Below are 16,128 nucleotides of genomic sequence, written 5' to 3'. Positions count from 1 at the left end.
TTAGAATTAATTTGAGTCTGCAAATAAAAGCTGATCATTCTTCAAAACAGCTAAACTTTTAAAGCAGTTACTATCTCAGATGAGTTCAAATGCATCATCTGTTGCATTTTACATGCATGTTTTCTCACGTTGATTCAGGCAGGATCTACACTATGATTTAAAACATTAAAGCTTGCTTACAGAATCAGATCAAGGGGTCCACTGTTGTGGTAGCAGTACGCTCAATATCTAGGGGAAGGCATGAATTTGCAAAGCTGATTGTCAGCATTGAAAATATGAGGCCTCTAGCCTACAGACTGACACACCATCATCATCCACAAACATCTTGGATATCAGGACACTGCCAACCACAGGGAAATTTTTTAAAAAGTTTAACTTTTACTGAAGTTTAGATTTAGGAATTAGTGCAGAAATAAAATTTTTCAGATTTAACCCTAATATACTTCCATAGTCTATGACACACACAGGTGTCAAAATCCAAAATTTACTACATAGAGCAATTTAATTTAAAAAAATCAAATTCAATGAGTTTCCAGGTAACACTGGTTTTTCTACTAATGAATGTGATGTTGTAGTTTGGGGTATTAGAGCCATGAAAGGCAGCATGAAGGTTAATGAAGAAGAAACTATTAGTAATAAATGTAATCGAGGCATACCTTTTCAATTTGCTTTTGTTTACTGAGTTCTTTCTGTTGTTTCTCTTTTACTCTGTCTATTTCTTTTTGTTTTTCTGATGCTCTACGATCCTAAAGAAATAAAGATATAAACGCTAATCTTTGTAAACTGGGATATATAAAACACTGCCACTCTGTAGGAGTTTCCTTAAGACAGTCATATCAATATTTGATTTTAAAAAGAAGTATTTATACCATTATTCTTCCTTTAAAAGACTTCTCTCTACTGAAATGAGCTGAAATTATATCTGCAATACCATTTGCCAATCAGTCTTAGTATGAAACCTATTAGATTTTTATCATTTCTTGGCAAGTTTAAAAGACACCTAGATACTATGCAAATAGGCTCTTCAGAACTTCTCAATCTACAGATTGCTGCCATACACATAGGCCTGGTCTACATTGGCCGTGGATTTTGGCAGCAGTCGACGGGAGATATGTAGGCTACGTCCAGTAACTTGAGTATCTCCTGTTGACTTCCTAACGTCTACTTACCACAGCGTCTTCACTGTGCAGCACTGATGAGAAATACCCTCCCATCGCTGCAGTTCTACGCTACTTGCCTGTGTGGATTTACAGAGTCAACTTCCGGGTTCGATTGAGCAAGTTTTTACTGCCGCTCAATCGAACCCACAAAAATCGATCCTGCACTACTGGCAGTGCCGCCGGAAGTGTAGACATAGCATAACGTATTGTGTACATACACGTGCACACATGCACACAGAGCTTTTTTCCTACTTAAGAATCTTACCAATTCTTCATGAAAAGCAATCTGTTTTGCCAGTCCAACAGAGTCACAAATCTAAATATAAACAAACGATTGAATATTCAGAAAGTATGAAAAATTAATATTTTTTTAAAATTAAGACACATTCCCACAACTTCAGAAAGACTGTGTATTAAAGCACTTTCAGACACTTGACTGATAACCTAACTTTTTTTAAACATACAAAATGTATACTTCTACACAATTTCTTCATATAATTTAAATGAGAGCTAAGATCTTGAAATCCACATCAGATTTGGAACAGATAGAAGTGTAACATGGGAATACCTTTTCCCCTTCATTGTTGGATTCAAATATATAACAGACAGATGTTGTATGGCTCTCAGTTCTCCCTCCTGAAGACCGAAGCACAAATCCAAAAAGGCGCTTATTCTCCTGGTGTGTAGCGTATAAGACTATACTGGGCAAAGGAAACTGCCAAAAAAGGATCAAATAATGGGACTTTACAGTTTGGTCTAAACATCTTTGAATACCAGATATCAATATACTGTAGCTTACTAAGATAACAAAATAAACACACACCCTCAGTGGAATGAATTTTATTATATCCTGATCAAATTATTAGATAATGCTTTTTGGCATGGCAGCAAACAAACAGAGGTTAGCAAAAACATTCAGTGACCAAACACATGCAGATCTTTCAAAAAGGTACATTGTGCAGAGAGTACTATTGAATTTGCACACAGCAAATGTTACAGTGAAGTCTGCGTTCCTATCTCCTTTCTAAACATGTGCATGCACACCCTTTTTCAGATACTCAGCTCTCACATACAAATTCCTTCTGGGATTACATTTTCAATACATGGTCGAAGCCCAAGGGTGGATTGTTTTTGAAAACTATGTCTTGAATAATTTCAACAATTTTGAGTTATGCAAGCAGGGGGGAAAGAAAACCCACACACATTTTTTTCTATTATGTTCAATTGACACTTTTGCACTCCCGTAATTAAAAAGGCTCAAGCTAGAAATTTCAAAAAAGATGGAAATTTTGAAGAAAATCATTTAATTAGTTTTAAAATTATGATGATTCAAAGTTAAAATAGGCATACCACAATTATTTTATTTAGGTGTTTTTGGAGCCCTAACACTAAAACAGTTTACACCACTGGGCACAGGATGAATGACCTTGTGTCACCTTTAACAGCTTACAGACCTAAGGCAGCTCTGCACTCAAGGCCTTAGAGCTAATGAATCTACAGGTGCTTTTAGAAAGTTTTACATATTTCATCTATAAAGGAGCCTTTAAGAAACTTAAGGACACATTTAAATCTCTTCAGCTCTCTAAAAAAGACCCAAAGAGATTAAAATGTAAAGCATTTATTACTGTTCATCTAACACACACTAAAAAAATTAAAAACAGAAATCAAATATGAAGTTAAGGTTGTTAAAGGAATGTTAATTTAGACATACTGAATATATTTTATATAAAGAATTCCATTGATTTATTTCAGAATGTAAGACATTACTCTGAATCATTAACTTATACAGATAAAAATAAGTTGACCATAAGACATATCATATATAAGAAATGCAGCATGGCCAATTTAATAATGCATTAGAACCATAACCTTTTGAATTTCCTGATTCATGTAACTGACCTCCCAACCTTAATGTTAATGTCTTACTCTGTACTAATTACAGAAACCTATCTTGCTAATTTTATTATGCTCTTACCATTTCAAATGAAAAAGGCACTGTTTGAAATTTTACTTACTCAAATTAAATCACCCAAAACAATGTTTTTCACATAGCCATTTTAAGGCAATTCAGTAAATTGATAACCTAAGTTTTGTGGGAAATCATTCAGAAACCTCATTACACAGTATCACAGTATTGTCCATATTTAAGAGCATGAAAATTGTATTCAAACAAAATTAGACGTAAAATAGAAAAAATAAAATTTGGTTGCTTTAACGTTAGCACTTAAATGACTTACCCTAAGCCTTGTAACTTGTGTCTGTGGATCAATTAACCTAAAAATGTTAATTAAACAAATCACAAATTTTACCAAATTGAAAGGGCCATTTCAAAACATACTTGTGGAAGTCAACTTCAGTAAAATGTAGGAAGAATACTTACTTTAAACAGTCACAAGTGACTAATAAATGTGATTCTGTCATCCTGAAAATGTTATGGATAGCCCGGGCTGCTAGAATTTGGCGCATTGTTTCATAAACAACATCTGGACTTTCATCAGATTTAACCTCCATGGAGCCAAGGAATCTTACAATAAATAACTGGTGAAGAATGGAATCTAAGACAGATAAGATTTAATAAGCTGTACCAATTCATTTCTGGGTCTTCCTATTTAAACATTACTGTTTCCATGACTAATTATAAAAATTATTTTAAAAATCCCAATTATACTTTTGATATTTGTTTATGAATGACAGATGCCATTATTGAAACAGCAAGTTACACATCTGTCTACCAAGTTTTTCCCTTAGGTTTGGTGAACATGAAAGACTCAAATAGACTTCCAGAATGTAGTCTGACCTGTCTCATCTGATGCAATATTTGCTAATGCAACCAACCCAGCAGTCCAGAAATGAGTGCTGAGCTAATAATCTTAGACACACCTGCTACGCATGAAGCACTCATATTTTAACTGAATAATGACATCCAAGTCTTAATTTTATAGGTTCTGTAAAAAGCAAATTAGTTCTGAAGAGTACTCAAATCAAGAATATTTTGTACGTAAGTGAAATCACGTTTTACCTTCCGTTTCAGATTTTTTGCCTCCAGATTCACCAAATGGGTTTGTACGTCTATTAAAAAATTAAAACATTAAACCAGGAGTCAGACTGCAAGAGCAACTGACATATCTACTCTTATTATGTATCAAATAAAGCAACATATAATAATTTCATCAATTAGGGTCAAAACCGATAGCTCACTTTGAGTCACAAAGACAGACTGACTAGATGTGGGTTTAAGACATAAGCTGCTGCATTTGAGTGGAGGGTACAAGATCTGGGGAGGAAATACCAGGTAGTATTGTCCCACTGTTGTGGTAGAAATGCAATTTGAGCTGCTTGTCTGCACTTAAACCCTGATGAGTCACTTAACCTTGTTACTTTTTTGCAAATACATGGTTTTAAGGGATAAAGTCTCATTGAATAGCTTCAGGAAGCTCAGCCAAAAGCTAGTCCTCTTTCAGAGATCAATTGAAAACAGCATGCCTTTCCCCACTTTTTCAAGACGTTGAATTACTCACTGCAGAGAAGTCACTGGTTTTGTCTCAAATGTAGCTCTCTGAAAACATCCCTGGGGTTTTACTCCTAGAGGGTCAAGAGAAATGTGGCTATTTCTGACTCTCAGCAGAGACATAATTACTTTGTTATAATAAAGTGAAAATACTCTAGGCTTCCAGTCTGCATTTCTCAAGAGAAGGAAAGCAATGTAAAAAGAAAATTTGGAGCTGGGAAACCAGCTGAAGCTCTCAAGGAGAATGGAGAAAGGAAAGGTATTCTCTCTTGGCTAATCGGCATAGCTCAAAACTCTCAGTGAGGACAGCTGAAAATAAGGGAGTTAAACTTCATATCCGCTTTTACTAGGTAACAAGTGAAGGTGACACTTTTTCCTATGTCAGCTATAGTCCTAGAATTCACTTTTGGAAGAAATCTGATATCTTCCTTCATATCTAATATAGAACAAGTCTTTCTTGTTCATCTGTGTGGCCTATATGATTGTTCATTTTTAAATTAATAATGAAATGTTTTTAAGTTAAACTAATTGAAAGTGGCGTGTGAACTTTTGATAATCATAGAATTTAATAATTAAATTCTGAACTAAAGTTTGCATGGAGAAGAATGTATAGAACAATAACAACTCCCCAAAAAAGAGATTGTTCATCTGTTCAACTATACCAAGGAAAACTCCCACAACCAGACTTTCTTGGTGCTCTGACATTTTCTGTCCTTCAAAATCAGAATAGGATAAAGAGAGTAAATTCTAAGCTTTTTGTGGTCTAATGAAATGCAAAAAAATCACTTAACAGACATACTTTGTATTTGTACCTGAAATGCAGTGATTTTTTTTTAAAGTATTGTGATAATGGTACTAAGACAGGTACAGCATTTTGCCAATCTATACCACCGTAGTAGTGGTTTTAAAAAAAAATATTTTTAGGGAAATACTGACTGCATCTCTATGTATTTTTCATTGCCTAGAATCCAGTTCAGGTCTCATCAACCTATTTTAATCAATATGCTGTACTTGATCTGATGCACTATTTAACAGAGTGATTATTCTTCTAACAAAAAGGGAAAATGAAACTGTCAAAAATGAGTTGACTAGAGTACTGTACATCATATCATCTTAATTGTTTTGTCTACGTAAATGCTAAGTTTCTTCACTCTGGTAGTAGACACTCCAACATGGGGTCAAACAACACACAACTTAAATATTTTTGTAATAAAACACCCATAACTATCTGACTTAAGTCACAAAATAGTTTTCAGTTTCCCTGAAATGAATGGGATCTACTATCAACAAACAAGATTAATACTTGAATTCTGTACATACAGTTCTGTAAAGGCAATGCACGGTATCTTAGCAGACATCTTATTTTGAATGGGAAAATAAAACAAAGAAAAACAAGGAGAAGAAAGATTTTGTTTTATATTTTGGGAGAACTGAGAGACAATTCTCAACTTGTCTGTATAAGATTACTCTAGAAGCCTAGATCATTTTCACTCACCTTTTAGATTAGGAAGAATGTCATCAGTATGCCATCATCACTTGGAGGCAGGGCTACCAAATTTCTCTTGAGTTTCCAAGAGGAAATACCCAAGGTGCTGAGCGAGCAAGCAATAGGAAAGGAAAATATACTTTTTAAAACCAAATTATTATAAAGTATCAGCTGTTAAACAGGGTGAGAAAAGCTGCTGCAAAACTGAAAAATTACATCTTGAATCTATTACAGTAAATATCTGGCATTTTCACAACTATGAGTGACAAAGATACTGTTTTGCAGACCTGCTCTCTGCATACTTGTGACAAAAAAGGTAAAAAGCAAAGACAATATACATGATGGAGTTGCTGGTGGGATACATTATCCTTACTTTTGTTTCTGTAATTGTAAAACAGAGAAATGCAAGGATTTTTATCTCACTGCTTCTCCTACCTGCCCGATTGCCCTGAGGCTTTTGCCTGACCAGGATGATCTTCACTAACTGGAGAAATTATGTCAAATTGTATAGGTGTGTCAGGGGCAACAAGTGAATCCAAGGAAAGTGCTGATAAAGTGGCTGATTCAGATCCCAGAGACCCAGAGCTATTAGTACGAACTGTGGGAGGACGAGATTGTCTAAAACAAAACAAAACAAAGAGGGATGTAAGCTTAGCGATAAATTAAACTCCACAGTGGACACAAATATAATATTATGAAACTTGGGAAAAATAAAATAAGACAAGTATTAGAACAAATTTAAGAGAAACAATTTCATTACAGAGTAAAAAGAAATGCAGTCCAGATTCCTGAAATTCAGTCTAGGTTCAATTTAAATCATTTACTACTCTCTCTCATCACCGATACAGTACTAACATACTAGAATGTGAAATAGCCTACAGCTAGACGTCTGATGCCAGTTAGAAATATCGGGAAAACAATCAAAATTGTCTAAAAAGTCAATAAACTAGCCACATGGCTTAAATGGTAAAGTACCAAAACTAATATACTGCTGCATCATTTATTTCTTAATATGCAGCATAGTACAGTAAAATATTTATCAAAAATGTGTTTGCTACATTGTTCAAAAACTTGTTTTTATCCTGTTGAAGGTTTTAAAAGTCATTGTAGGCAGCTAAAACCTTTTCTGCAAATCGTGTTATTTTAGAAGCCTTCACCCCACCCCCATTAAAAATGTGCTCTTAAAATGACCAACTGTTCTTTTACATACATTGTTGGCCGCATGCTCTCATGTCTCTGTTGGAAGGAAGGAGAGGGGGTAACAGCCTCCAGAGCTGATTGATTTACACGTGCAGCTATTTCCTATGGAATTAAAAGAGAGAAAAAAACCCAAATATTTTCTCCAAAATCAATTTAGAATTTTCAGTTTAAGTTTTATTTGCATGCAATATGAGAAATTACAAAATGAACCTATGCTGGAATCACACGTTCCTATGAATGGGAATGGTAAAACACTTGCACTAGTTTTTCTATCCTCTTTATTTTTCATTTTAAAATATACACACTTGCTTTAGGATATTGTGAATTCTAATAAAGGACTCTTTGGCAATGAAAATATAAAAATGCCAAAGTAAACAAACCTGATGGGGGAGGGAGGATTATTTGATAGTTGGCTCCGCTGGAAAGTGAAGTTTTCCATAAAGATGCTCACCACAATGATTTGTGATAAGCACAAATACAGACATAAGTTATTGAAAACCAACTTTTAGAATGTTATCTGCATTTTCAGTAATGCTAGTTTTTACTGTGCCCTCTTTTCATCTTTTATGTGGAAGAAATATGTATTACTTGCTTCTAAAGGTTTATAGTGCTGCCAATATACACTGATTTTCAAAACAAAGTTACATGTTTCCCGCTATGAAAAGCTTATAGTCGGAGATCTAAGAAATATTCAACTTAATTTCCTACTATAAAATTAGGTCTAGCAGATGTCATTTAAAACGAATACATATATACATTTAAATGTACTCCTTTGGGTTAGTTTTGGGTATTACAAAACAAATGATCAAAGTTACCTCAGGGTTTTCACTTAGGTATATCTGTTTAGAGATGTTGTTTATCGTACATATCCACTAGGAGAGAAAAATAGGAAGCATTAATAAGTCTATCGTAGGTTTAAAAACTTGCTTAAATATCTTAACTGATTTTTCTTCCCACCACCTACCCGCATTTAATGTGTCACTTTGAGTGACGCAAAGGCCCTATGCACTTCACTGAATTTGCAATGAAATTTACACCCTATATTATAATTTACCTCAGCTATCATTAAAAAATAATTCTAGACAGACTAAACTGATGCATCATCTTTCGGAGGCTGACGAAAGTTGCCGCTCTGAGATGTGAAAAAAATCAGTAGCCTGTGAACTCCATGCATCTGTACTTGGCAACACCTGAAGATGCCGACACTGAATATGTACACTGACCAGTTTTCCAGCTGATGTCCACTTGTCTGGGCAGCAACAGTGCATGGTGCTAGATGTACCCTCCATTTTGAAAGAAGAGTTGTTTGAAGGTGTCACAGGGTGCCTGGCCCCTTCAAGAGGGAATGGGATCAGTCCCTTGTGACTAATTAGCTTCCTCCCAGTAGAAGCTATTTAGCTCACTTGGTTTCACCTGAAAGCAACTCAATTTTCTATCAGTCCTAGCTAGGGAGAGACTCAAAGCTTCTCAAAAAGGAGAACAGAGTAGTGGAAGGAAACTGCAGGGAAACAAAGGATATTCTCTGCAGGCCCTCTGTAGGCAAGAGGGAGCTGCCTGGAGTAAGGAAGTTCAGGAAGAGGCAGCCAGATTCTCCAGGTGAAAGAAGAAACAGCAACAAGCTGCTGGAAGTTCCCCGTGGAGGACTGAAAGTCCCCTGATAAGGGAAGCAAAGAAGTGCTGCTGAAAGCCTGAGAAAAGAAAGGTTAGGGGAATTACCTTGGAGTCAGCTGTTTTGTCTGAAGGACAGGATTTTGAAAAAGCCTAAGTCGGGGGAAGTCCAGGGACACTGGGGAAAGCCCATGTTGGATTTAAAGAGAGAAGACCAGAGGGGATGGTTACTAAATGTGTGGGACTACTGTTTAATCCCAGGATGGTGAAGACTAAGTTTCTTCATTTATCAGGGGACATTGGGAAAATCTGGTTGTCTTCCACCTATAAGAGTGAGTTGCATAAGATGTGAGAAGAGTCTGGGCAAACAGCAAATGACAAGAGTCACGTGAGAATGTTTATGTTGTGACCTTTGGACTTTTCCTTAAGATTATAACTGGGTGAGTTCAAAGCCTGTAGGTAAATAAATCACCCTCAACAAGAATGGTTTTTCATTGAAAGAGTGATTAGTGGAACCTGAATAGGTGTGTTCTTGCTGCAAGGAGGATCAGGAGACCTCAACCCTTACAGAAGAATAAGGTATCTTGAATGTAGTCAGAAAGCAAACATGTTTTTTGTTTGAAACATGAATTTGTTTGTTTGATCACTCAGCCGAGAGCAATGAGACGTGCAATTTTCCTAGTAAATGCTGAAGGCATTATATGCCTTTCTATACTTAGCTTCTGAACTTCTTGCCAAGGATGCATGATCCTGTGCTTGCTTCTTAACTTCTTTCTAATGATAGTTTCAGAACTAACCTTAGCAAAGCCATTGAGAGAGCATGATTTTTACAAAATTATTTCTATGACCTTTAGACTGAGGACTTTTTAAACAACACAGTTTGGATGTGTTTTTCCTCTTGTTTTGCAGCAAGGCACTCAGAATATTTCATTTTGGGCTTTCCATACCTAGCTGACACGAAGGAAAAAAGTATGCAGTGCCCCACTCCCATCCACCCAGCATAAAAAGATATGCAGTGTTTGTTTCCCTTATTGCCGATAACTATGCTGGCCATTTTTAACTCCCAGATAAATCTATAGATCCCCAATGACAATCACTTTTGTTGGCATGGATTTTTTTTCCAGAGTAGTGACAAAGGGACACCTTCTTGACACCTGTCACAGTATGGGAAGAAAAAATATTTTGGTCCCTATTCACATTGGGTCTCCCAGGCAACATAAGAAACATTTCTTACATGTAATGATTTATCATCAGAAAATACATCTGAACACACATGTTCTTGCTATAACCTTACCTCTTCATAATCTTTTTTACTCTCTGCCTGTAAGATTGAAGACCTGGAAGAAGAGAGAACAAAAAAATTCTCAGGCTCACTTATTTGAAAGAAAGAGAACCTTTCAATTACTTTCTTGTCTGGAGATAAGTTTTCCCCTTGATACATGCATGTATCTCGTACTAACAACACTGTACATACATAATAAATGGAAACTAGATTTAGCTGAAGATCCAAGTAATCTTATTTCTATGCAAAAATCAGACAAACCTGCTAGCTGTGCATATATAGTAACTGAGCAGGTGGGTACTATGGTCTGAAACAGGCTAGATAGTTTCACATCTATAGGTATGTCTACATAGCAATTAGATGCCAGCTGACTTAGGCTTGGGGCTGTTTCATTGCTGTGTAGACTTCCAGGCTTCTGCTGGAGCGTGGGCTCTAGGATCCTGTAAGGTGGGAGGGTCCCAGAACTCAGACTCCAGCCTGAACCCGAAAGCCTACACAGCAATAAGACATCCCCATAGCCTGAGCCCTGCTAACCCCAGTCGGTTAGCACAGGCCAGCCACGGTGCCTTGTTGCTGTGTAGACAGACATACCCTATGGCGGTACAAGGTTTCTTTTACTAACCTAGAAAAAAATTTAAAATGGTTTCAAGTATAATAGTTCAAGGTGAAAAAACTGGCCAAATTGTCATTCACCAGAAAAAGAATGGACTGGAAAATAGAATGATTTGCCTTAAACTTAGATAAACTTCTTGTGCACTTGCTTCAAATATTCTAGCCATTCCAAAACATACCAAAAATTTTTTTGAAGTTCAGTGCAAAAATACATTGGACTTTTTTTTTTTTTTTTTTTTTAAACCTCTAGGGAAAAAAATTCTTGCCTGTTTTAGAACTAGATCTCAAGTAAGATCTAGTCTACATGGAGAAATGAATACTAACTTTTTGCCATCAAAAGATGTTATCTGAAAGCAGTATCTTCTGTCCTCACAGTCCACACCCATCACGGAACAGTTGTCTATATCCATGACAAGTCCTCCAGCTACGTCACCTCTTGCCTGACTCATTAGGTTTCCACCTTGAGTGAAGTAAAACTGTCTGTCCCAGCTGGAAGACACCAGCCCAGTCTTACTAAAACAAGAAAGGAGACTCTGATTTAGTGGATTACAGTTTTAAGACAGACCCCAATTTAGAAAAATACAAAAGAAATCAGAAAAACAAGACCTCCAAACCTTTTGATAGTCAATAAATCTTAGATTAATTTATAAAACAGTTGGTTTCTTCACCCTTTGTACTCTTACTTCAAATTAAACAGGTTTAAAAACCCTACAGTTGTACAATGAACCATGTAAAAGTAATATGGTAGCCAACTGTTACAACTCTAAGAAATTTAATTAGAAGTAAAGGTTAGAGCAATTGTGTTTTGATCAGTGGTGTTTAGATTGTTGCTTTATGGGTCACAAAAATAAAATCCTTTCCCCTTTCATGCTAGTATCAAGAGTTCTTTAGCAACAACAATGCATTTTGTGTTAATCCGCTGAGAAGACTTAATTTAGATGTCAAGTGTTAATTTCAACATAGCTAACTAAGGATCGGCCATTTTCCACCCAATTTATTTCTTTGATTCACAGGAAAAGACTGCAGGAGCCACAGACCACAACATACAGCTCTGGACACCTCTACAAGAGGAATTTTATGATAAATAAATTGGGGTATTACACTGAGAATACCTCAGACTGGAACTTTATCGTTTTGTTTTTGTACAGGTCTCAATTCAACATTAGTTACAAAGTTGTCCCATTTAAATCATTCATAGTTCAAATTCAGGAAAGTAATTAATCTGCCTTTACGTTTTCGTTGTAACATTAAATAATCTGATTTTTATAAAGTTCTCTATGTAGGCAAAACACAGTATAAACTGGGAACACACAGTTAACTTTATAGCTTTCATTCGTATTTAACCAACTGTAAAATTCAATAGGTAGCATTTACATATGTGGAAAAATAACGTCTCCCTCCAGCAGGCCAAAAAAGCACTCCTTTAAATTGCCATGCATGTTGTGTTTTCTTATATTTAAAAAAACTCTTATTCTACTGTAACCAAAACTTTTATCCTGAAATTGTATTTTACATAGATGAGCAACACTATACAGTATTAATCCTTCAAATACAGGGTTTTTTTGAGATTATATCCCAATTAATAATGAAGAATATTTCATATTTCTTTTGTAGGCACAAATATCAAGGGGATTAAGTTTCATTAACAAAGCAACATAATTACTCTAACCACGAGATGGAAATCAGGAGGTCTGGGCTCTATTTCTGACTGCCATTAGGTGACTTTGGGGAAGTCATCTGATTTCAGTCTCTCTATCTGTAATATGGCATTAACAACACATACATTTCCCTTTAAGATCACTGAAATGAATAAATGCAAAGTATTAATAGGTGGGTCAATTACTAAAACCTAGAAATTAACGCCAACTAATCCACAACTCACATCTCTCACATGAGAATACAAAAGAAGGAAGCATGTCAGCTCCATTGTGGCTTGTTCAATTTGACCAATTAAAATGTTTATGTACAATCCGTTTTTATAAATATCACTTCCTTATCCAACTTGTCTTTTTTTAAACGAGTAAAGTTTTTTTTGACATTTTTAAATAATGGTAGGTAGCTTACTTCCTTGCATTAAGATAGCCAGCTTTCCGTGTTAGATTTCTATGGACAGGATATTTTGTTGTGTCAGGATCTGGTAAATATAATGGATCACTGGCTACTTCCAAGTCCTCTATGGTCTGCTGCATGGTTTCCACCTCACAATCCATTTCCCTACGAACACTAAAATAACATAAAATACTATATGTTATTAACAGAGATGATATAGCAGTAGGTAGACTCAAAAAGAAAATTAGTGAAGGTGCAAGGAGGAAATTTTGTTAACCCAGTAACATGCATAAACCACAGTCCGCCCCTGGAATACCAATTGTTATGCTCACTGCTGAAAGCAGCTAGAAAGGCCTATCTGAAACCTTAGCACAACTAACAGGCCAGAGGAGAGAGGGAAATGAGCGACCACAAGGAATAAACATGACCCTGTGCCTTCCTGACTTGAGCTTTTTTCCTGAAGCATGTGGTTTTGCAAGATGGAAAGTCTGGCAATAGTTAACTATTGCTCTGCAGCTGGTTAACTGATGGAGAACTCCACACTACAGGCTGGAGAACTCCACACTTAACAGAGCTTATTCATCAAAAAACCTGCTGAGCAGAAGCTATGTAATACAAACAAACTGAGTATAAAAAGAAGAAATCTGAGCTCAGTGGACACAAACACTTGGACACCTCTCAAGTTCCCCTGCAGATGTAAGGTTGGCCAGTGGATGTCTACAGTTATCCACTCAAGACTTCCTCAAGATATTGGGTAAATATGAATCTGAGGTTAATTTGGGGTGTTCTACTAACCTGTTCCGGACGTGTGTAAGTGCCAGAAACTAAATAAAGTTAGAAGTTTTGAGTGAAAGCATTTTTGTTTTCCTGCTTACATCAACTATCAGCCATGTCCCCACTGATTTATTTCCTGCCACTCCCTCACAAAGAAGTAAAGTTATCAAGAGCTTTGGGTTAAAAAAAAAACTCAGGTAACAAAGGCAATATTATGTGTTAAGGATACAATTAAACAAGGAAAAAAACCAACTTACTTTTGTACACTTGTGCCAATATTGGTTAAAAATTCTTCCAGCTGCTCAGTAAGATTTTCTGAACCCATTTTAAAGAAACTTATCTTTAAAAAAAGAAAAAGAAAAGAAAAGAAAAGAAAAATCATTCATTTAACAAATCAAACAAAAGCTATCTATTTTGGTTTTTAAAAAGCCTTAGTAACAGATCCAATTGTAGGAACTCTAAAATCCTTGGGACATTCGTCTCCTAAATCTAATGATTTTGGTACATGTCCCTCATGCCCCAGCACTGCTCAGACAAGATATAAACAGAATACAGTTGTACCGTTTTGCTTTACTGTAGAATCCATCCAGATTTAGTTCTCCCTTCTATGCTCAAGATGTGGAAGAGAAGCAGTATTACTCATATTCAAGAAGAACATGGAAACATTTTAATCACAATGTGGGGGTTAAATAATCCTTTTATGAAGGGAAGGAAGAGGAAGCTAAGTTCCTCTGGTAATGACATGTTCTGACAAGGTCTCTGTATTAGCTTGTTTCTAAACAAATTGACTGTTTGAGCACACAAAGTACTTTCATTGCAACTCCACGTAAAACAGATCTTATGGGTAGTTCTGCATAAAAACAAAGTAGGAAGTTGGTATATTCCTGGCTCCAGTGATGTCTGGGGGGAGTTTTGCCATTGATTTCTACATAGACGGCACGTATCATAGGCCAAGGGAAGCTAAGCCTCCCCAAACAGTCAAGTGTGGCCCCATCCACACTACACCCAAGGCCCCCTCCTGCTTCATCCTGCTCTTCCCCCATTGCCGCAACCTGGGCTGCTCCTCTTCCCACCTCTCTCCTGAAATGGGTGCAGCCCAGGCTCTGGCGGTGGGGAGGGGTGGCGGGGGCTAGCCTCCCCGAATGCGGAGTTCACATGCCTCCCATGGATGTCAATGAGGTCACGGTTTCACCAAATGTGTTCACATATCAAATAAAGTGAATGATGATTCAAGTTCCTTTTAAAAACTTAGTGAGAGAGGCAGACAGTGATTTGTCATACTGTCTCTGAACACATATGTAAAATAAATGTGAATTGTCAACAACTATCTTTAGTAAGTTAGCAATTAAACTGAGCTAGAATGATTGTGAACACCATTTCAGTGCCACCACCATTCCTGCAGTGATAAGATTGCAATGACTGACTCTAGGGCTACGTCTACATTTTGCTGCAGTGAGAACGACATGGAGGTATGAACTGCAGAGGGCACCAAACTGTTGCAATCTTAACTGCCCATGTGGACGCTGCTGGCATGAACTAAAAGGTACCTAGTTTGCATGAACATAGTCCTCTTTCAAACAGGATTATGTTAACACAAATTAGGTATCTCTTAGTTCACACCAGCATCATCCCCCTCCATGGGGCAGCTAGATCACAACACTTCAGTGAGCTCTGCAATTCACACCCATTTAGTCTGTCCTGCAGTGTAGACAAGCCCTAAGTCTTTTTCAGAACAGCTGCTAAAGGAATAAGTAATAGTACAAGCTTCCCCATATCATTCCCTCAGAACGTGCTTCAATACAGAACTGCAGGAACCACACACCTCTTGGAGGTGAGAAAACCATACCATTGCCATGGCCATTCAGTTTTAGCTTCTTTGAGCATCAGTGTCAGAGATTTATTTAGCAGTCACCAACAATGCTGTGAGGAAGTTCCTACCAACAAAGTGTTTGACATTCACCTGAGCTTGCATATACCCTAGCAAGGGTTCCAGCATGGCTATTTTCTTCTTGTACTGAAGAGTATTTAATGCACAGAAATAATGCATCATGGTCTGATGCTGTTTCTTCTTGGAAGTATATACATCTTCTGTAACTTCATACTTGACCTAAAGAAAAAAAAGTGACAAAGTTTGTGACTCAGTGTTTAGCATGTGCTTTCTGTACAGTTTATTGTCTAGCTATACCGAAACAAGGACAGGAGACATATGATATGGTTTTAATCAGGCCACAACTTTATTATTAGATGTCTGGGACTAGTTGGCAGATAAAAGTGTACAGTGCAGATAACCCTATGTTCATTTAATAATTACACAGGGAGCTTCTGCGAGCTTCTGCCAGCTCCCCCTCTTTTTCCATCCAGGTCTCCTAGCCAATCCACTGCTGGGACCTTACCACCAGCCCCCCACTCCCCTGTAGGAGGCTTAAGGTCAGCTATAAGAAAGCTGGGG

The 16,128-nt window shown here is 36.8% G+C and overlaps 1 protein-coding gene across 2 annotated transcripts in view; it reads right to left on the bottom strand.

Annotated features, from left to right (window-relative positions):
• Positions 1 to 16,128, bottom strand: part of APPL1 (adaptor protein, phosphotyrosine interacting with PH domain and leucine zipper 1) — a 42,604-nt gene that overhangs the window by 8,859 nt on the left and 17,617 nt on the right. The window contains exons 8-21 of one of the 2 annotated variants that reach the window (XM_067544204.1): positions 15,640 to 15,786; positions 13,937 to 14,019; positions 12,921 to 13,097; positions 11,181 to 11,369; positions 10,257 to 10,299; positions 8,170 to 8,226; positions 7,365 to 7,456; positions 6,590 to 6,772; positions 4,180 to 4,229; positions 3,541 to 3,715; positions 3,398 to 3,434; positions 1,729 to 1,875; positions 1,426 to 1,476; positions 657 to 746 (exon numbers count right to left, since the gene is read on the bottom strand). In XM_067544204.1, coding sequence (XP_067400305.1) covers positions 657 to 746; positions 1,426 to 1,476; positions 1,729 to 1,875; positions 3,398 to 3,434; positions 3,541 to 3,715; positions 4,180 to 4,229; positions 6,590 to 6,772; positions 7,365 to 7,456; positions 8,170 to 8,226; positions 10,257 to 10,299; positions 11,181 to 11,369; positions 12,921 to 13,097; positions 13,937 to 14,019; positions 15,640 to 15,786 — 1,521 coding nt within the window. The remainder of the gene's footprint in view (positions 1 to 656; positions 747 to 1,425; positions 1,477 to 1,728; positions 1,876 to 3,397; positions 3,435 to 3,540; positions 3,716 to 4,179; positions 4,230 to 6,589; positions 6,773 to 7,364; positions 7,457 to 8,169; positions 8,227 to 10,256; positions 10,300 to 11,180; positions 11,370 to 12,920; positions 13,098 to 13,936; positions 14,020 to 15,639; positions 15,787 to 16,128) is intronic. The other variant, XM_067544206.1, reaches the window with a different exon arrangement.

Source organism: Emydura macquarii, unplaced genomic scaffold (assembly GCF_026122565.2).
Source record: "Emydura macquarii macquarii isolate MOO-44397 ecotype Brisbane River unplaced genomic scaffold, CSIRO-AGI_Emac_v2 contig_968, whole genome shotgun sequence".
NCBI classification, from domain to species: domain Eukaryota; kingdom Metazoa; phylum Chordata; order Testudines; family Chelidae; genus Emydura; species Emydura macquarii.
The sequence above is the reverse complement of the archived record's forward strand: the minus strand, read 5'-3'. Positions and strand labels throughout refer to the sequence as shown.